The following is a 22,758-nucleotide window of genomic DNA, read 5'->3' as shown; positions in this document are numbered from 1 at the left end:
AAACTGATAATACATCGTAGTCTTCCAAGCCAAAGTCATTGCCCACTAGTGTACAGAGTTCCTTTATTAGTCAACCTACCTTACCTACTTTCTCCCTGTCCTTTAAAAATATCAAATATCTTTGAATAATCAGTTCCCAGTCTTTGTCACTTCACAACTATGTCTAGGTCATATCCAATTTTTCCCATTCATGCTGTCTATTCAGGCATCTTGTTCCAAATGTTGTGTGCTCTCATAACCATGAGCATCATTCCCTTTCAACTGTGCGATCACTGGAGTTTCTGCATTTGCCCATCAATGTGCAGATACATTGGCTTCCACTAGCAGATGCCACTGCTATATACGGATCTTAAACAGATTAACACAACAGAAAACAAATTTGAGGGAACATTGATAACGCCACTAATTTTGTCACCCTTACCATTTGCCCCTACTCTGACAGAATTTGCTGATTCCTTTGCATGCTCTGGTACTTGCTGTGACGCTATAGTTATTGTTACTTTGCACAATTGCCTTGTCCCATATCATTTAATTTTTAAACCTCCCTACCTATGAGAACTCCCCTCCCCAGCTCGTTTTTTTGTATCTTAAAGCCTCCCTGCAGTCCTTGTTATATGATTCAATAGGATGGATGTTGCTCCTAGGGCAATTTGAATGAAGGCTTTTTCCATGGTCCAGTTCTTTCTTTCTCTCTGGGTTAAGAACTTTTAATATATATAATATTATAAAAGGTTATATAATATTGACATATTATATAACCTTTATGTTCTTTCCTGCTGACTACTATCATATACTTTGTTGAACCAATTACAGGCCACAAAATGGATTTGGAAACAGTGCTCCTCTGGGTAATTTTTGATCACCTTCTGTGTAAAGAAATCCTGAGGCCCAGTTGCCCTGATAAGCAAAAGTAACACTTTGATTTAAAAACCTTACAATATACTTGCATTTTTATGGTACTTTTCACACAAATATCTAGGTGCTTAAAAAACAAATTCAGTACTTTTCTAATTGTAGTCAAAGTTGCAATATAGGAAATGAAGCAATGTTTTTGCACATATGAGAGGTTTTAAATGTTTTATTCAAGAGAAATATCATTAAAGACACTGGGACAACTCAACTTTTCTTTGAAACCTTTCTGGCCACGTAAAAGGCCAAAAAGAACTTTCACGTAATGTCTTATCCAAAAGACAGGGCATCCAACGGTGCAGCACTGTCAGGAGAGCACTTAAGTCTGAATGTTGTGCTAATGTCTCTGGACTAGGTCTGGGAATTAACAATCTGCTAACTTAGGCAAGAATGCTACCATTGAGATACAAACAACATTTACACAACTCTTTAAAAAGCTGAGGTATACCTGTCCTGCTGTGCTTTTCCAGCAACACATTTTCAGCTGAGGTATACCTGTATAAAGCTGAAATGTCTCAAGTTGTTCCTCCTATTTCCACCGCATGACTCAGGGACTAGGTTTGTTGTTTCCTGGAGGGGAAAGGGCTTGAAAGCTTATACGGCAACGACTAGAACCTCACTCCCAACTTTGGTCTAGTCGTGCCACATTTCATTACGGCTTGCAGAAATGGAAAGTGAATTGATTTGACAACAGGACCTATTGGATTTATTCACTTAAATCACCTTGAATACTCTGATGTGAAACCTGACAAGTCAATTAGTATCCTTGGATTTTTATTTTCAGCTGTCCTGGGTAAGCTCCATCCTACCTTTGGCATATGCACAATTCCAATTTCTTACACGTTAAAACAGGTACCAAAGACCAGTGAAACAATAGGATTTGTAGATAAACTCTCTTCGCTGAGTTTAACTGGTTCCAGTTAGACGGGCAAGGGAAACTCCCATTAAAATAGCAAGGTCCAACATCAGGACAGTACATTTCCCAGCAAAGAGCTTAATGCTGGATTGGCTAGTGCTCCACAAGGCAGACAGCTTCATTAGGCCCTATTAATGACCACTTCACCGAGTTGCAGGACCTTGTGAATGGTGAGTTCGAACCCTGTTTCACAGGACAGGCTGCAAGCTTCTTGGACATAAATTTTCTGCAGGAGCCCGAGGTGTTATTTGAGTTGAAGTGTCCACGGCCACAGGAGGGCTTAGTGAATTAAAAGAAAACATAGTCCCCATGGCTGCATTAAGGGAGGGGTCTTCCCTTAATCTTAGGTCTGCCCCTCAAAACCCAAGTTTTGATTTTTATTAACCTCCGAGGTCAATGAATGGCCTCAGAAACCACTCCCTCTAGTGGTGCTGACCCTTCACAGTGGGTCTGCAGACAGCCAGTTAGGTCAGAGCTTGTCGCAAAATTGACGAGTCAATCCAATTACTAGCAACATGGGCTCATGACCTGCCTTCTAGCCTGATGTCACAGTCCAAAAATCTGCAATAAAAGACAACTCTTAGAAACCACAATTAAAGAAATAGAACTGGCTCAAAAGGTAGAAGACAGAGGGTGGTGGTGGAAGGTTGTTTTTCAGACTGGAGGCCTGAGAGCAGTGGGGTGCCACAAGGATCGGTGCTGGGTCTACTTTTTTTCATTTACATAAATGAATTGGATGCGAGCATAAGAGGTACAGTTACTAAGTTTGCAGATGACACCAAAATTGGAGGCATAGTGGATAGTGAAGAGGGTTACCTCCGATTACAACAGGATCTGGACCAGATGGGCCAATGGGCTGAGAAGTGGCAGATGAGGTTTAATTCAGATAAATGCGAGGTGCTGCATTTTGGGAAAGCAAATCTTGGCAGGACTTATACACTTAATGGTAAGGTCCTAGGGAGTGTTGCTGAACAAAGAGACCTTGGAGTGCAGGTTCATAGCTCCCTGAAAGTGGAGTCGCAGTTAGATAGTGTAGTGAAGGCGGCGTTTGGTATGCTTTCCTTTATTGGTCAGAGTATTGAGTACAGGAGTTTGGAGGTCATGTCGCGGCTGTACATGACATTGGTTAGGCCACTGTTGGAATATTGCGTGCAATACTGGTCTTCCTATCAGAAAGATGTTGTGAAACTTGAAAGGGTTCAGAAAAGATTTACAAGGATGTTGTCAGAATTGGAGGATTTGAGCTATAGGAGGCGGCTAAACAGGCTGGGGCTGTTTTCCGTGGAGCGTCAGAGGCTGAGAGGTGACCTTATAGAGGTTTCCAAAATTATGAGGGGCAAGGATAGGGTAAATAGACAAAGTCTTTTCCCTGGGGTCAGGGAGTCCAGCCAGAACTAGAGGCCATAGGTTTAGGGTGAGAGGGGAAAAATATGAAAGAGACCTAAGGGGCAACTTTTTCACACAGAGGGTGGTAGGTGTATGGAATGAGCTGCCAGAGGATGTGGTGGAGGCTGGTACAATTGCACCATTTAAGAGGCATTGGGATGGGTATATGAATAGGGAGGGTTTGGAAGGATATGGGCAGGGTGCTGGCAGGCGACTGACTGTGTGGAGTTTGCACATTCTCCCCGTGTCTGCGTGGATTTCCTCCGGCTGCTCCGGTTTCCTCCCACAGTCCAAAGATGTGCTGGTCAGGTGAATTGGCCGTGCTAAATTGCCCGTAGTGTTAGGTAAGGGGTAAATGTAGGGGTATGGGTGGGTTGCGCTTTGGCGGGTCAGTGTGGACTTGTTGGGCCGAAGGGCCTGTTTCCACAATCTAATCTAATCTAATCTAATCTAATCTAGATTGGTTTGGGATATTTAGTCGGCATGGACGGGTTGGACCGAAGGGTCTGTTTCCATGCTGTACATCTCTGACTCTATGACTCTAAGGGCAGTTTAGAAGCATTTGGAATGGGTTAATGAAGAAAAGCCTGCAAAGATTTGTAACAAAGTTATTTGACATAGTCAGTTTGTTTGGTCAAATTGACCGAATGAAGACATGCAATAAATGTAATGTACACAATCAGAAGGCATTCCGTAAGATATCTCACAAGAAGTATAGAAGTAATTGGGTAGTGATAGTGGGGTATTTCAAACGCTCAGCATTACCTACCCAAGTTAATGTGGAAAAGGCTTGGATGCAGCACAATTTTTAAAAATGTATCCATGAGAGATTTTTAAAACAGTACATAGAAGTACCTACAAAAGAGGGAGTGGTCCTGGACTTAATTTTAGATAATTAAAGCAAGTGGTTGATGTATCAGCGGGGGAGCATTTTGCAGATGGCAACCATAACACAGTCACCTTGATGATTATGAAAAAGGATAAGGATCAGCCTGAAACCAAAGTTCTAAACTAGGAGAAGACCGATTTTAATAAGATCAGGTATGGTTTTGCTAGAGTGCACCAGAAGATGATATTCTCAGGTAAATCTTGTCAGAGCAATGGAACACATTCAAGGAGGACATACAGAGGAGTACAGGGCCAACATATTCCCATAAAACCAAAGGATCGAACCACAAATCCAGTAAACCCTGGTGAGAGGAATGTACAAATTTGGATAAAGAGAAAAAGGCAGGCTTTGGCAAATACTGAGGACTCAAATTAGCAGGAGCGCTAGAGGCGTAAAGAGGAACTTCAAAAGGAAATTAGGAGAGCAAGAAAGGGGGGCATGTAAGGATAATGGCAGGAATAGAGAAAAACATTTACAACTACATTAGCGAGGAACAGGATAACTAAGGAATGAATAGGGCCCATTAAGGATCAGAGGGGTAATTTGTGGATGAAGCCAGAGGAAGTAGGTAGTGCGCTAAATAAATACTTTGTGTCAATGTTAGCAAGAGAGAGAGTCAATATGGGTATAAAAAAAATCTGGAGGACTGTGATACACAAAGAAATTAGTATAGACAGAAAGGAGGTTCGGAGTGGTCCGGCAAGTTAAGTAGTAGCTAAATTCCAGCACCGAATGAGATGTATCCCAGGTTTTTGAATGAGGCAAGGGAAGAAACAGCAGGGGTGCTGGCAATAACTTTTAATTCCTCTCTGGCCACAGCTAGAGTATGGTGTGCAGTTCTAGAATCCACATTATAAAAAGGACGTGTTGTTTGCACTGAAGAGGGTGCAGATGATATTTACGCTCTCTGAGCTTGAGTGTTTCCATTACGAATAAGAGATTGGATAGACAGAGGTTGATTTCCTTGGAGCAAAGGAGATTGAAGGGGGACATGATTGAAATGTCTAAAACTGAGGGATACAGATAGCATAGACAAGAAAGGGCATTTCCTCTTTGCAGAGAGATCAATGACCAGGAGGCATAGATTTGATGTAAGGGGCAAGAGGTTTAGGAGGAGATGTAAAGAAAATATTTTGCAACCAGAGTGACAGGCTCAATTTGTGTAAAGTATAAAGAAATCCATTAATAATGGTGAAAGCTTAAGGAGTCCTAGGTGGGGGGTTTTGGGGGGAGGAAAAAAAAAGAGGTGGAAAGAGTGGGAATGAGGGGCCCATTCTACTGATATCAGAGCTGGACAGTGCTGCATGATTGTCTATCACAGTGACACACAAAAAGAGTGAGTGAAATACAGAATGAGCAGTTGAGACCCAAAGAGTGAAAGACACACAAGAGTGATAGAGACACAAAGAGCAGGAAAATGACAGAGACAGGTTGTGATTTGAGGAGTGGGAAACAGCAGCTCTTCATTCACATGAAAGATAGGAACAATATAGAGTTAGAAAATGCAACTGGATGTCTTTGGGTCAGCATGGACAAAATGGGCCATATGGCCCTGTTCTGAATCATTGCTTCAGTTCTATGCATCAACAATAGAGCCCTTTAATAACATTTCCCCAATGCTATTTTGTTACGATGACTGCTTGAGTTTCAACAGCTACATATATTTCAGTAGGATGTTGTGTTTAGTTTAAAGAGGCTACTAAAAGCTTATGTCTTTGATGCAGGGTCTAAATGACATTTTCTTTTATTTTTAACCATCTGAAGAGTGTTTAAAAAGCTGGTGAATAGCTATGGAGTTGGTGTGAAGGGGCCAAGGTAGGCATGGGGACAATGTTAGTTAGAAACTGTTAATCTGAGAAAATCTAAGCAAGCCAAGGACAGTCTTCTAATCAGCCAACCCTCAGTACTTTGTCACCCTTGTGGCTGTCTAGGATCAGCTTCTAGGTTAGTGAGGCTGACTTAACAATGTTCCTTCCACCCCATAGTGAAAATTGGGTCTCATGGGGTCATTTAAACCAAGGTGGCTCTGCTCAGTCTAAAGTTACCCAACTCCTGTTCCAGTCTCAATTTAAAACTTGTCTGAAGCATTGGACAAGTGGAGAGAGCAGTTATTCAAACATCTAGTATTCCTGGCTTCGTTAATAAGAGCATAGAGTATAGAGGAAGGAGGTGATGTTGAACTTGTACAAGACACTAGTTACAACTCAGCTGGAGTATTGCGCAGTTGTGAGTGCCATATTCTATCAAAGGTGTGAAGGTACTTGAACATTATAGAAATGATTAACAAGAATGGTTCCAGGAATGACAAGCTTCAATTATGAGGCTAGATTGAAGAAATTGAGACTGTTCTCCTTTGAGAGAAAGCTGACGGGATATTGGATACAGATATTCAAAATTATGAGTGGGCTGGATAGCATAGGTTGGGAGAAACTATTCCTGCTATAAAAGAAAAAAAATGCGAGGGCATAGATTTAAAGTGATGTACAAACAAAACAAGGGTGATGCGAGAAAAAAAATTTTTCATACAGCACAGTTAGAATACAGAACACAGTGCCTAGAAATGTGATGGAGGCAGGTTCAATTGAGGAATTCAAGAGGACAGTTGATGTTTATTTGTATAAAAATGAAAGCAGGAGATTGGAACTAGGTAATAGAAATGGTGCAGACACGATGGGATGAATAATCTCCTGGGCCATAACAATTCTGTTATTGAGGGCTTGGAAGCAGCGAACTCTGGATCTACTTTTGTACTGAAAATATATAAATCATTCAGAGTTGAGTAGAGAACGAAGTATCAATACTTAGCATACCTGTTAATTTTGTGCTGTTGATAATTAATAAGGGGTGTTGAAACATCAGAAGGCAAGTTTGTGGGAATTGGGCATACAGATGGAAAGATAAATACAATCCCAACCACTTACACAGCTTGCACTATTTCAAAAACAGCTACCTAAATCAGGCTTATTATGCCAATTATTAATACCACAGGCCCCAATTACAAACAGAATGCTTAAAAAGTGTCAAGAGTTTTGTGGATTTATTTGCACAGTTCAGATATACACATCCTATACTTATCAATATAAAAGCTGTACCTTCAGGCAGTTTCAATCAGCTGTTTGCACCAGGTACAATTATAGGAGCATTGAAGTTTCCAATTTCTAACTGCCTCCTGTGGTTGTTAACAGTGTGAACAGTAGATTGAAGCTGCCTGCAGTATCTACCAGTTCACATTGTTAACAATTACATATTAAGAAAAGACAACAGGTTCCACATGTCCCAATTCATCAGTTTCCCAGCAGTCAGAAAATGGAGACTAAAAGCAGCCTCTGAAATCATTTCACTGCATTGATTTTAATAGCCATTGTATAGTTGGCACAGAAATGCCTGTACAAATGCGGTGGGGACTACATATGTAAGTGTGAAACTAAACAAGGAGTGGTGTATACATTTCATAAAGAAAAGTAATTGACAATACAGAACAGAGATCTAGAAGTTCAAGATTAATGCCCTGAAAGTACAGGACATATTAAGGCTAATAGAATTTGCAGTTTTATAAATTTGAGTCTAGAATATAAAGGCAAATAAAAATAAATTTATGCAAAATAGCTAACCCAGAGCTGGAGTCATACAAACATATGACTCAAACAGGAGATTATTCAATCCCTTAAACCTGCCACACCATTCAATAAGATACCATAATTGTTGATCTATTTGTGTTTCAAACTCCACATTCCCATCTACACCTAATAGCCCTGCCCAACAAGAATATTTTTAAGACAGACTTGGATATATTCAACAAACCTGCCTCCTCCACCTTCTGAGACAGGGAGTTCCAATGACTCATAATCCTCAAATAAATTCTTTGGGCAACTGAATGCCCCCTTAATATATAAAAAAAATTCAAGCCACACAGCTTTACAGGGAGAAACGAACATGAAGAAACTAGATGCAGAAACTACAGATCTGAGAAGAGATGAGATCCCCATCATTAGATGATAAGAAACAGGAATAGGAGTTGGCCATTTGGTCCCTTGATTAGATTACTTACAGTGTGGAAACAGGCCCTTCGGCCCAACAAGTCCACACCGCCCCGCCGAAGCGTAACCCACCCATATCCCTACATCTACATCTACCCCTTACCTAACACTACGGACAATTTAGCACGGCCAATTCACCTGACCTGCACATCTTTGGACTGTGGGAGGAAACCGGAGCACCTGGAGGAAACCCACGCAGACACGGGGAGAACGTGCAAACTCCACACAGTCAGTCGCCTGAGGCGGGAACTGAACCCGGAACTCCAGCGCTGCGAGGCAGCAGTGCTAACCACTGTGCCACCGTGCCGCCCACCGAGCCTACTCTCCCATTCAACAGAATCATGGCTGATCCAATAGTCCAAACGTTTGCTTTCCTGCCTATTCCCTGGACTCCCCTACTCATCAAGAATCAATTTCAGCCTTAAATACACAAGGTCTCTGCGGCAAGGAGTTCCAAAGAGTCTCAACCCTTGGAGAACCGCATTTCAGTCCGAGCGGAGTAGACTAGAAGAGATCGAATTAAGCTGTTAAAATAGTGAAGAGCTTTATTAGCATGATAGAAGAATACTGTTGACATTGCTGGGCTATATCTGACTGGGAGCTATCCACTTAAAATGATCCCTTTGGCATAGTGATTGGAGAAAACAAAAGACTTCTGTATCCTTAAACAAGAAAATGGGACAAACATTTGAAGCTAATAGACTATGGTGAGACACAAACGAAAAATTATTTTGGGTTATCCAGCAAAGCAGTACAAGAAACCTAGCTTTGATTTGTTGCAATGTAAATCTTCTTAGTTCAATGGCACCACATCGAAAATAAGTGCACTTACGGTGAAATGCAGATCATATTTGATTCATGTAGTACCATTTTCACTAAAAATGTACAACCCTTTCTCCCCATGAATAGTTTACCAACACAAAGGATGTGAATCATTGGCATTCCATCACATATGCAAAATTTTAAATGAACAGGTCACCCAGGATTGTGTTCTTTTAAATACCATCAGATGGTGAGTGTGTTAAAATAAGTCATCAAGAACACAAAGCTATTTTTGGATTTTATTTTATTCAATGTTCTCAGACAAAACCTCCAACAGGATCGCCAACCAGCAACAGGAAACCTGGTTAATTTTCCTTTCATTTCCCTATCTTCATGTTCAGAGTCCAATTGTAATGTCTTCTACTGCCACCTGGCTGAGATCAGCATAAACTATGCAGTCTGTACTCTTGAGTTAGGTATTGTATTCACCATGTGTGGCACTGAGCAAGCATAATGGAATATTTCTGATTTTCGAGCAATGTCACTAATGTGAAAACATAGTGGTTCACTTTGAGAGCTCTGTTGAGGAAAGAGCTAGAAGAAATAAAGAGCAGAAAGAGGCTTTGGAGTTATTGTGTATTTGTACCCAATATGCTGTGCAACACAAGAGCAGAAATGAGATTCAGATGAATTATTTATGTCGATAACTGTGGGGAAGTTGGTTAATTTCACATGGGGGAATTATGTGAGGACTTGGTGAGTACTTCAATAAAGAAGGTAAAAAACAATGACTGCAGATGCTGAAAACCAAATACTGGATTAGTGACCCAACATTAGGGAGTTATTGTCAAATCTAGAAGCAATGCGCTCGTTATCTTGAAAAGAGAAAAAGATCATTCAAAACATGTGCCTACTATTCTTCAAACTGTGACACGGACAATATAATATTCAGTACAACCTTTTGGACCAAAACCACAAGGAATTGGACTGGTACTAGCCAAATTCTTTTCACCTGTTAAAGTTAACAATAGGAAGGAGATTTGTGGTCAATTTGAATTAAATCTATCTCCTCTTCAAAACCTAGGACTAGGCTCTGGTATTGAGATAGGGTTTTGACAGATAGGGTTAAAAATGGTTGAAAACTTCAAGTCAGTAGTAGACACTGATAATTTATCTTTTGTTGAGGTAGTGATTGGTGACAGAGCCTTGCATTTTCAAAAGGTATTACATTGACCAGCATTATGAAAAAGTTCATGTGTATTAGCAGTATGTTATCCAATGGATAAAATACTCTTCATCAAACAGTACTGAGATTCAGATTTTATGTTAACTGGACCCTCTGCTTTGATCTTTGCTTGGACTGACAGAACAGCCTTTGCAGAAGCAGAAGGCGGAATGCTTTAACAGGTCAGTCATCTATTCATCCTTTCAAACAGTTCAACAGATAGTCAACTCAAAGCAAAATACTGATGCTAGAAATCCAAAATAAAAGCAGAAATGCTAGAGAAAAATGAACAAGTAGGGCACGATTTGTGGAGAGGTAAATAGAAGGTTCTGAAGAACAATAGCTGATTTTGAAACTTTAACTGTTTTGCTCTCTCCAAGATGCTGCCAGACCAGCTGTGTTTCTCCAGCACTTTGTTTTCACATCAGATCATTATCTGTTCTATTACATCAAAGGCAATAATGTATTCATTAGAGTTGTGCACACAGTTGTGTAATAAAAGCTTATGAATGTTTTGCTGAGTTCTATACTAATGGAGTTTTATGAATTTCTAAGAGATTGAGATGCATAAAATTGAGAGGCATAAACAGGTTAGAGAAGAAGAAACGTTTCCCCTTGATGGAGGAATCAATGACGGAGGTGGGGGGGGCATAGATTTAAGGTAAAGGGGCAGGAGGTTTACAGAGGATGAAATAAAATTAAAATAGTTAGGTGATTTGTTTTAACTGATACAGATGCAATTAACTGAAGAGTCTGTGTGTTATAGATTTCTATTACTCTATGACAATGACTCCTCAATCACACGGCTCCCGAGTCTGTCCAAAGTGAATATAGGGTGAGAAAGAATAGAGTGGGCAGGGTTGGAGTTGGGGATTGGGAGTTCACAAGATGAAGGTTAAGAGGCCCAACACTCAAGTATTGAACTAGACTGATATCCAGGTGAAAGGAAGCAGGTTTTCTAATCTCTCCATGACAACATTCACCGAGCTCGGTTTCTGTTTTGGGTGATGGCAGTCTCAACCCATCCCAACCCACCATGAAAACAGCCTGGGCGGCAGTACCACATTGGGTGGGGGAATCACAATGTCAGGAAAACCTTCAACGTATTATTGTCTCAAAGGGCATACTTTTGGTCATAGACAACGCAAGTATGGAAGTGAGCTTGCTTAAAAGTATATTTGTAAAGCTATTGATCCCAGAAGTTAACTGGGCATACTCACCTGTCCATTTCCTGGTGAGCCTTATGGCTTGGAAAACATAATTGCCTCAGATACATGCTACATTTTTGTGAGAGATTCCAAAATCGAAGATCGGAACTTGACATTTAAAAAGCTAATTAAATTGCCCTTCTTTTAATATTCCAACCTAACTTAATTTTAAGGGACATGTTTGGTTCACAGGTCAACAGTAACCAAATACAACGATGCTCTGATCCTGTATGAACAATTATAAAAGTACAGGCCATTCAGCCCCTTCAACCTTCTCCATCACTCAATAAGATCATGCCTGATCAAACCCATACTCCTGCCTATCCTGAAAATCTTTCAGCCATTTGATTAAGGAGAATCTATTCACCTTTGCCTTAAATATTTAAAAGCCTGCTTCCACCACGTCAGAGACACCCCCACATCCCCATTCTAGAATCTTCCATAAGAGGAAACATCCTCTCCACATCTACCCTCTCAAGATCCCTCAGGATTTGAGGTGCTTCAATCAAATCATCTCTCACTTTCCTAAATTCCAGACGATATAAGCTTAGCCTGTTTATAAGACAAGACACTATTATTCTGGTAAACTTTTAAACTGTCTCCCAACAAAAATAAGCTGAGGTCCCATTAGAATTCCAGCCATTCTGACTAATAAGCACCACCATTTGTATGTGTTCTAAATATACCTTGCCAAGAAAATCATGTTGCAACATTTGATTCCTAACTTCAATTGAATGGCTGGCATATTAAAAGCACATCAATCTATACAAGCCTATTAACTACTACTCTCCACCACCAGCTAAAATAATTGATAGCTAGACACTAGATCTGCATGGACATTTTGTTTCTTTATCATTCAAACCCTTCACGAGATAAACATTGATTCCTGGCTTTTCCTTTGAAAATATTGCCTTACACACTTGTCCACTTCAACTTTATTTTTAAATTCATTCATGCAATATAGCAGTGACTGGTTGAGCCATCATTTACTGCCCATCCCTAGTTGCCATTGAGAAGAGGATTGAGAGTAGCCTTCTTGAACTGCTGGAGTCCATATGCTACAGGTACATCCATAATGCTGCTAGGGACAGAGTGCTAGGTTTTTAACTGAGCAACACGGAATCAGTGGTGATAGACCTTTATCAGGATGGCGAGTGGCTCAGAGAACTTGCAGGTGTTGGTGTTCGCATATATTTGCTGCTCTGGACATTCGTAATAGTAATAGTTGTAGGTTTGGATGATCTTAAGGAGCCTTAGGGAATTTCTGTAGTGCAATGGCGGTTAACACTGCTGCCTGACAATATTGGGGACCTAGGTTCGATTCTAGCTTTGGGTGACCGACTGTGCGAAGTTTGCACATTCTCCTGGGTTTGCGTGGGTTTTCTCCTGGTGTCCTGGTTTCCTCCCACAGTCCAAAGATGTGCAGCTTAGGTGAACTGGCCACGCTAAATTTCCCCATTGTGTCCAGGGTTGTGTAGGCTAGGTGGTTAGCCACGGTAAACATGGGGTTACATGGCTAGGATGGGTCTGGGGGTGTAGGGTGCTCATTGGCAAATCAAGTCTGCAACAACCATCCAAAAGGCCTCTTTCAGCATTGTAGAGACTCTATGACCAACTTGTAGATGGTGCACACTACTACATCAGTAATTGAGCGGATGTGGTGCCAATCAAGTGGGTTGCTTTCTCCCCCCCAAATGTTGTCAAGCTTCATGTGTTATTGGAGCTGCATTCATCCAAGCAAGTGAAGAGTAAATCATCACAGTCCCAACTCAGATTTTGTAGATGGCGGTTAGGCTTTGGGGAAAGAGGTGGAGAGTTAGATACTGCAGCACTCCTGATCTCTGACCCACTCTTGAAACCACAGGATTTATACGGTAGGATTGGTCAATTGTTGGTCAATAATAATCCCCAGGATGTTGATAATGGGGGAATTCAGTGATGGCAATGCTACTGAATGCCAAACGGCAATGGTTAGATTCTCCCTTGATGGAGATAGCCATTATCTGGCACTTGCGTGGCGTGAATGTAATTTGTCAGCCCGAACCTGGATATTGCTCAGGTCTTCTAGCATTTTGACACACTGTTTCATTATCTGTGTTCCATATGGTGCTGAACATTGTACAATTATCTGCAAACATTCCCAATCTGACGTTATGATGGAGGGAAGGTCCGTGATAATGCAGCTGAATATGGTTTGGGCCTACAACTCTATCTTGAGGAACTTTTGCGGAGATATCCTGCAGCTTATCTAATTGACCAACTACCACAATCATCTTCCTTTGTGCTGTTGCAACTTGAACCGAGAGAGATATCCACCAATTCCTACATTTCCTTGCTGCCACACAAACTTTTCTTTTCTACTTGTCTATATGTTCATTAACCTCTCGTGGGCACCTTCATCTTTTGTATTCCTCCTCTTCATTTGTCAAATCGGAGTGTGGTGCAGACAGCGGTCAGACCAATGTGGAGGCCCCTGCATTGGTCTGCTGCAGAGCGCCTTTGGAGAGAGACTGTGATGTTTGCCTTTTTAACTTTACTAGTTTTTTCTGACTTATGGTCATACTGAGTATAGCTGTAATGTAATTTTTTAACTTCATTTTTCTATTCTGTAACAAGGGATTGTACCTAGGCACATTTGAACCTGAGATGGCGCTGTAAGTGACGATATAAACTTTTCACTGTATTCATTTGAGAACGTGTGGCAATAAAGCTAGTTCAATTCAATTCCCTACATCGTCTGCAAACATTGAGATTGCACTTCTTTTGCCAAGCACAAAATATGTATGGTCAGTAAGAATGAAACATGGATTCACTATTGACACCTGGGGCAATTAGCCCTGTTTATGAAAATAAATGATGTTAATTAATGCTTTAAAATGTACAAATAATAGTTACCAAACGTTAGGAAAGATTAGATGAATCTGAATTCCCAATCTCCTATTTATCACAAATAATGCTGCCAGTTGATACTATTCCTCAAATGCCATATACATTCAAGAGGCCAGATCAGAAATGGTAGTAGCATGGATAAGCAAGCAGATGACTTACCTTGTTGACCATAATTGTTATGCCTTAAGAAAAAGGATATAATAAGGATTCTATCCATATCAGTGAACATTGGTAAACAACTGATTGGCTTGAAAATCCACGAACAGGTAAATACGCACAGTCACCATTAACCTTTACTGATTAAGATATTGTTAACATATGGTCATTCTAATGAACAGCAAGATGATTTCACGAAAGATGCAAATTATTCAGTAATTTGAAAAAAAATGACATGTATTTGGGGGTATCTTTGTACAAGAATCTAATCACAAGCCCATGATTTCAAAAGTCACAAATTAGCCAAAATCTTGAATAATATACATAATACGATGTCTATAATATTTCTGGAACAGAATTAACACAGCAGTGAAGTCACATCTTCAAACAGTTTGCTGATGCATTTTATTGTGAGATGGGGAGTTTGGTATAAAACTAGAAAATGACTATGTAACTAGGCAATTAAAAAAAAACTTCTGGTTTGTATCAGATGTAGACTAAAACAAACTGGCACAAAGCAAAAAATGTTCCCAACACTGCGCATGACTTCGTAATTTGGCTCATTGAGGATAGTAATACAGTTTCATGGTTACACAGTAATTTAAAAAAACTGCAAAAATACCATGCTGTACATTATATTTGAAATTCAGTAGCCCAACGTTCTAAAAGTGAGGCAGGGCAAATAACAGAATTCTGAATGTAAAATTTATACATTCCCATTTGATACTCTAATTCTACAGTCCAAGGCAAGTAGTATTGTTACATAACACTTAAACAAAATCTCATTGCAAGAGAACCAATTGTATTTCTGCTTTGAATTCTTATCAACCTTCCAAATCATTTTTTCTTACTAAAATATATTATTGTATTAATACAAACTACAGTATTATACACTACATTGTGTAATAAATAATAAAGAAATATAAAAATAAGACACATAAATATAAAAGTTTTCTAAAACTAAAAGTTACACGTGTCAGTAAGTAGGGTATTAATACTGCCAGGTTCAAGGACATACAGTACAAAATTTGCACAAACATAGGAAACTAAGTTGTCATAATTTGAATTAAAATAATACTGAAATAAAAATCAGCTAACACTGTTAATAACTTGCACCAAAGCTAAGGGCTGGTTACAGCCACATTTCCATAATACTGTTTTGTAAAATGGCACTTGCAGCACACAGGTCTTGCATAAGGCCAGGGGGATACAAAGCTCCATACCATAATCCTCATTTATCTAATTAACACTGTCACTCAAAACACTGACTTTTGTTCTCTCCAACACTAATACTGTTAGTTCTTACTTTGAAGACTTGGTAACAAACCGCTATACATCTAACTACAAGTCTTACCACATCCTTCTCAGTTTTATTTTCTAGTAGCTGCTTTAAGGCTAACATTATGCTTCAAATGAATTTATAATCTAAAATAAGGTCAACTAATGTTATCAATAACTAACCTCTAGTGCGATACTGATAAAGGTAGACAATAATACTTAGGAGTATGTTAGATACAAGTATAAAGGGAATTCTGTAGTGCAGAAATTTTCACATCCTTTCAAACCAATGAAACACTAAGGTTCAGCAATGGAGTAGAGAACTGTAGTACTACAAGTCTACAATTAATACTTGCATTTGCAATAGAAATTTTCATAGAAATCTCTCCCAGCTGTACAGTGTTGAAGTTAATGGGATACATGAACGGCAAAATGAAGAGCAATACAGGTAAACAGATAATACAGGATGACTGGTAGCAAATTCTTTTAAAACCTGTTGGTTTGCCTTTTGAATCAAGACAGTTTATGCAATTTATCACTTGCAATTTTTTTTTGCATTTTAATACAAATATCATTCCTAATATCTTGACAGTTCATATGGTAAATTGTTAATTGTTGAGGTTCAGGCACACCAGGGTTTCTACACAGTAGTGAAAACACAGTAATTGAGTGTTTCTGGAATTTTTGTTTTACATGGTACAATGTTAGGTGCAGAATATTTCTTCTCCAATTTAAATTCCTGATCAAGTATTCATTACATTTTTTCTGCTGTATTAACTTCCAAAGCCTTCAGACTATTTACTGTATTTTCCTGTTCCACATCACTCATTACATCTGTCCCATTTGCTTCTCCTTCTGCTTCCACTTCCTCCTCCTCCTCCTCCTCTGATTCTTCTCTCAATTCCTTTGCACAATTATCCTGCATTTCATCACTTTCTTTTTCTTCCTCCTCCTTTTCACTTTCATCTTCCCTTGCAGTGCTGTCCTTGTCATCTGAATCCACATGGGACGGAGAGGTCCTGTTGTCTGTATACTCACTGTTGTTCAGTGAATCAGGCCCAATCTCCTCTTGCTCTGCTCCTTCCCGTTCTTCAGCTTCTCGCTTACAGTATGAGTAACGGTGGTTCATGTGCTGAGAGTAGGAGCCGGAATGCGAGAAACGTTTGCCACATTTATCACACTGATATGGTTTCTCTCCAGAGTGCAGTCGTGTGTGTTCGATCAAATGATGTTTATGTTTGAATGCTTTCTTACAAATCCCACATTGATGAGGTCGCTTACCTATTCAAAATGAACACATTAGAAATAACCAAAACTTGCTAGAAACAAAAAAAAATTAAGCCATTGATTTCAACTGAACAGCCTCATTACTGCAATGTAACCTCTGTAAAAATATAACTGAAAATATTACTTCGGTATGTCTTGATTTTTCTATTTGGCATTTCATCTGAAAATGGATCAGTGAAGTTGGGCTCCATTTTATTTGAAATACATTTCAAATGAGCTGTCAACCAGTTTACAAACCAATGTTATTTCAAGAGATCCATGTAAAATTTAAAATGAAGTTAAAAATGGAATATAAAGGAACAAGATGGCTGACTAGTTGACAAGGAGAGTTCAATTAGGTCACATTACTAACAGTACCTTGGGGATTACTAGAAGAGGGTTGGGGGTTAGTTCCAATTCCCTACCAAGTTCAAAATGCGGAGACAGCACGCATACATAGGAAAGTCCAAATCCCATAGCACAATATAGATGTGGATGCTCATTAAAGTCAATTAAATTCAAATGATTTAAATCACTGCCTTTTAAATTTGAAAAATAACACCCTGCTTTGAACGATTATGTCTATTTGTCAATATGGAGTTGTAATTTGATTGTACATAATGATCAAGTAACAGACATTAATATTTTCATCTGTTCATTATGGTCATTTTAAGTTACTACTATTACACTTTGCAGCTGCATTTCTGTTTGCCAGGTGAGATATGCCAAATTGCATCAGGCCAAACCAAGATCATGAATTTATCTATAACTAACAAACGAGAGACCAGTTTATAGCTGAAGTGTTGAAACATACTTCGAAGTAAAACAGTTTTAGGTTTCAAGATGCAGTTCTTTGGCCCTAAATTGACAACTTTTCAATTTAAAATGTACTTCGAACAGAAACAGTCACATTTGTTTCAAATATGTAATAAACCTATACATTACTTTGGAATTAAGTCCTATAATTCCTGCAACCTTTGCTCACAAAATAAATCCAAGAGTTGTAAACCTACTGTATCAATTATAGCTTTGTAGCACTATACAGTTTGGCAGCAAAAATCTTAAATCCCATCTTAAATGGGATGGGCAGCAAAGGGAAAAGGAGGAAACTATTAAGCAGCCTTTCAGTGCGCCTTTGCATTTCAGGAGACAGTCCCATATAAGGTGTGTGCATTAAGAATAAGCCTCAAGTGATGATGGATTTGCCCCCAACCTCAAACATTTGCTGTTCATTTTGCATCGCAGATAGGGTGGTTAAGAAGGTGTTTAGCAAGCTTGCCTTCAATGCTCAGACCTTTGAGCATAGGAGTTGAGACGTCATGTTGAGGTTGTACAGGATGTTGGTGAGGCCTCTTCAGGAGTACTGTGTGCAGTTCTGGTCGCCCTGCTATAGGAATGATATTATTAAATTGGAGAGGGTCCAAAAAAAAATTTACTAGGATGTTGCCAGGAATGTAGGATGAATTATAAATATAGGCACTGGAGCATAGGAGGTTGAAGGGTGACTTCATAGAGATTTATAAAATCATGAGGGACATGGATAAGGTGAATAGCAAGGGTCTTTTCCTGGGGTGGGGGCCTACTTTTAAGGTGAGAGGAGAAAGATTCAAAGAGGACATGAGGGCTTTCTTTTTTAAGCAATACAGTGGTTCGTGTGTGGAACGAACTGCCAGAGGAAGCGTTAGATGCAGATACGGTTAGAACATTTAAAAGATATTTGGATAAATATGTGAATAGGAAAAGCTTGGAGAGATATTTGCCAAATGCAGGTAAGTGAGACTAGTTTAGTTTGGGAATGTAGTTGGCAAAGACTACTTGAACCAAAGGGTCTGTTTCCATGTTTATGATTTTATAAAATCATAAGGCAACAGAAGTCACTACTGGAACCAATTCAAACCTAAAAACCTACCAATGCAGAGCAACAAAAGTCTCAAGAGAAATAAAAGCAGAAAAATGCTAGGGAAAAAAAACTGTTTCCCTCTCCACACATGCTGCAAACATTTGAGTTAACATTTTATATCTACCCGTGACTATTAATCAGAATTGAGAAAACTGAAAAACTTATTAGGTTTTGAGCAAGGAGAAGAGATTGAAAGATAGAAGAGTTAGACAGGCACGCAGCAAGATGATTCTTACCTGCCTCTGAGCAATTAGGGTAGGCCCTCCTATGATGCAGCCGTAGTATCCCTACCCTGGAACCTGGGTTCAAGTCCCACCTGAGGTGTGTAAGAACATCTCTGAACAGATTGATCTGAAGAATAGGTTATGGGCGGGTAATAGATGTTGGCCTAGTGAGTGAAACGTTTAGTTCATGAGCAAATTTAAAAATGGTTTTGCATCTATGGAGTGACGAGACAATACCTCCCAGGTGTTGACCTTTTAGCAGAATCATGACTGCAAACTAAACTAGTCTCACTTACCTGCATGTGGCAAATATCTCTCCAACCCTTTCCTATTCACATATTTATCCAAATATCTTTTAAATGTTCTAACCGTATCTGCATCTAACGCTTCCTCTGGCAGTTCATTCCACACACGAATTAAAAAAAACACATGAAACTTCAAATTGGCAGCTTTTTTTTAAAAAAGTAAACGGGCAACATTTTAATAGCTTTTAGGTTGAAAACACCAGGCTCCGACTGAACCATGCAATTTAAGCATTAGTCAATAACAAAAAAAAGTGAATAGCTCAACTCAAGTTAGCTATTTGCTCTATTTAACTAGTAAAAAATTGCTTCATGAACAGACTACTTCAGTGCAGAAGACACAAGTGTGGCTTTTTATTTTTCTCTAAATGTAACCAATTTTTCTAATCAACTTGTTCAGAGATTTATAACACATCACTGGAGTAGGTAGGACTTGAACCCAGGTCTATTGTTCCAGAGATAAGGACACTACCATTGCACCAAAAAAAGGGCCGCCTTTTCATTTTTTTTAAGCCCTCAGGAGTGAATGCTTTTCTTTTGTCTCTAATTGAGTGAGCTGTTAGCATGTTATTACTCTAATGAATTAATAATAAATGAGATAAATTAGACAATGACAACAACTAAATTGGAAAAAATAATATAACTAATCAGGTACAGAAAAAAGTGGGACCTGGAGATCCAGACTTTAGTTTTGGAGGAGTCTCCGTCCTTGACCTTGACAAACTGGTGCAAAGTACTTAATATTTGTGGATAAGAACAACATCTGAAAAGGTGCAATGGCAGAAAGTAAAGCAAGAAACGCGTCAATACTATGGTCTGCACTGACCAAGATTGGATCAAAAGCTGCTGCTTGTTGTGAGAGAAAAGACCAAGAAACCAAAGTGTTTTATGACTGCCAGAGCACTATACATGAAGCCACCTGGAGCACTTCAATATTTTTGAGATATGGATCAAGAAATGGACAAAACAGAAGAAAATGACCTTTTTCTCACACTGAAGCTACAAAAGGCCATAGAGGTGCTCCGGGATTTCATTTTATGCACCACAAAGTTTGATTATACTGACAACATGGAGGGCTGAAAGGCAGCCCGTTAAGCAGAAAAGTTAGTTATTCCAGCAACTCCCAGATTATTTTCAATGCCTTTTGTCGTTCAATGACAGATCACTGAAAGTTGTGAACAAATTGAAAAATAAATTTTCATATATTTGCTTTCATTCTTTTTGAGTGAATCCAATTATTTAGAGGTTTCTTCACCCATCTTAAAGCTCCATTTTATATGAATTTGTGGGCATGCACATACAGCAAAATTCGAAGTCAAATTGTATGTTTACAAAGAGGTGATGGGAGAATTGAGTGTAAATTCAAACCTAGCCAAGATAATCTCAAGGCTCTGCAGCAGAGCGCTTTAGAATAGGATGGTGAAAATAGCAAATTCAATAGGGCATTAGTGACTGAAGTACATTAGGGAAATTAAGAAAATGTCAGATCTATAGGCACTAAATATGCAAAGCTTTTGCAACAAAGTCCACACATTAACAGAACTGATAGAAATTGAGGCTTCACCTAATAGCCATTCCAGAAGTCTGGCTACAACGTGAGCAAAGTCCAGACCTAAATATTCCAGTATTATGCAGCCTGATAATAAAATGAATGGAGGGGGGTGCGAGAACAAGAGCAAGAGAATATCTTGGCCCAGAAGATTAAATTGAACATAATATTTCTTGGTTTCACCTAAACTAAGGGTCAGAATTCTTCCAGAATTCCTCAACCCCAGATCAAAATCAATTGATTCATGATCTCTGCAGCTATCTCTTAAAGCCCATGGGTACAAGCCAAAACCAAAGGATTCGGTGTCAATTATCATCATCGGGTCAAAAGGTGTGGCGGTGGAAAGGCACAACTGGTCAGGCAGTATCCAAGGAGAAGATTTAGCATTCGAGCATAAGCTCTTCATCAGGAATGACGTCAATAATGCCCATTAATGTCTTCGGTACAATTTCTTATATGGACTCACATTCTCACTAGATCCTTGGTTCCACATTATTCCTGGAATATTTATACCTTCCATAGTGAAGACAGATATACATGATTTATTTTAATGCCTTTGCTATTTCCTTACTCCCTATAACATTTGCCCTTGCCTGTAAAAGGCACTATTTTTAAAATTTTCACTAATTGCTTTCTCTTCACATTCAGATAACCATTTATAATGTAGCCTCTTGTATTTTCTCTCATCTTTCCTTATCAATTTTTTGATTCTCATTTACTGAATTCTAAAATCTCTGTGGTTTATGGTGCAGTGGTAGCATCCCCACCCCAGAAATATTGGGTTCAATTCCCATGTCAGAACTCGTGGCCATAGAAGGTGCATTTATAATGTGGTAAAACATGCTGATTGTCAGCTTATAAATCATTTCAATATGCCTGATGGTAGACAGTAGTAGCGAGAGTCATACCAGGTCAATCATCCTGCACAAGGCATGGTAAAACACTCCAGTACTTTAGCAATATAGCATGGAACAATCTAGTGGAAGTCTGAGCGTGGTGCTGGAAAGGCACAGCAGGTCAGGCAGTGTCCGAGAAGCAGGCGAATCAACGCTGATTCTTCTGCTCCTCGGATGCTGCCTGTCCTGCTGTGCTTTTCCAGCACCACATCTCAACTTCGATCTCCAGCATCACCTAATGGAAGTCTATGGCCAAACACTCAAACAAGAATGGGAGAAAAGACAGACTACGAATAAAATCTCTTCAATTCTCAAGCTTACTATATTTTCTGGCAACATTACAAGCATCTCCAATGGACCCTATTTTCCACGAGAGTTTTTTGAACCTTAAAGGGATGTGTTTTCATTGCAAATAATGTGTTAATTTTGATATAGCAGAATCGGATAGATTTAAAGAGAGAAATACTGTTTGACAAATCTGAGTGCTTTAGAAATGGAACTAGGAACACGTGGGGTTGGGGGGTGGGGCGGGGAGAAGGAATCAGTGGATCTGTTTTTATTGAATCCTATGTAAATATCCAAATTGCCAGCCAAAAGGCTAGGACGCAAAATCAGGACTCACGGGACTGGAAATCATGAATTGAAAACTGACGAATGGTTACAAAACAGAAGGAATAAATAGGACTTTTTTTACATCGACAGACTACAACTAACAGGGTAATGCAACAATCATTTCGATTCGATTAGATTCCCCACAGTGTGGAAACAGGCCTTTCAGCCCAACCAGTCCACACAAGACCCACTTCCCCTCTGACTAATGCACCTAACACTATGGGCAATTTAGTATGGCCAATTCATCTAGCCTGCACATCTTTGGATTGTGGGAGGAAACCCAGGCAGACATGTGCAAATGCCACACAGACAGACAGTCACCAGAGGCTGGAATCGAACCTGGGACCCTGGTGC

At 39.4% G+C, this 22,758-nt stretch overlaps 1 protein-coding gene across 8 annotated transcripts in view; it reads right to left on the bottom strand.

Moving 5' to 3' along the window:
• Positions 1 to 14,759: 14,759 nt before the first annotated feature.
• zeb1b (zinc finger E-box binding homeobox 1b) overlaps positions 14,760 to 22,758 on the bottom strand; it is a 179,206-nt gene continuing 171,207 nt past the window's right edge. For 6 of the 8 annotated variants that reach the window (XM_072576083.1, XM_072576085.1, XM_072576086.1 and 3 more), the window contains 2 exons: positions 18,201 to 18,308; positions 14,760 to 16,936 (listed from right to left, as the gene is read on the bottom strand). In XM_072576083.1, coding sequence (XP_072432184.1) covers positions 16,410 to 16,936; positions 18,201 to 18,308 — 635 coding nt within the window. In that variant the 3' untranslated portion in view covers positions 14,760 to 16,409. The remainder of the gene's footprint in view (positions 16,937 to 18,200; positions 18,309 to 22,758) is intronic. The other 2 variants (XM_072576089.1, XM_072576090.1) reach the window with 1 other exon arrangement.

The sequence above is a fragment of the Chiloscyllium punctatum genome, chromosome 8, assembly GCF_047496795.1.
Source record: "Chiloscyllium punctatum isolate Juve2018m chromosome 8, sChiPun1.3, whole genome shotgun sequence".
NCBI lineage: Eukaryota > Metazoa > Chordata > Chondrichthyes > Orectolobiformes > Hemiscylliidae > Chiloscyllium > Chiloscyllium punctatum.
Note: the sequence above shows the minus strand (reverse complement) of the source record. Positions and strands in the feature narration are given on the sequence as shown.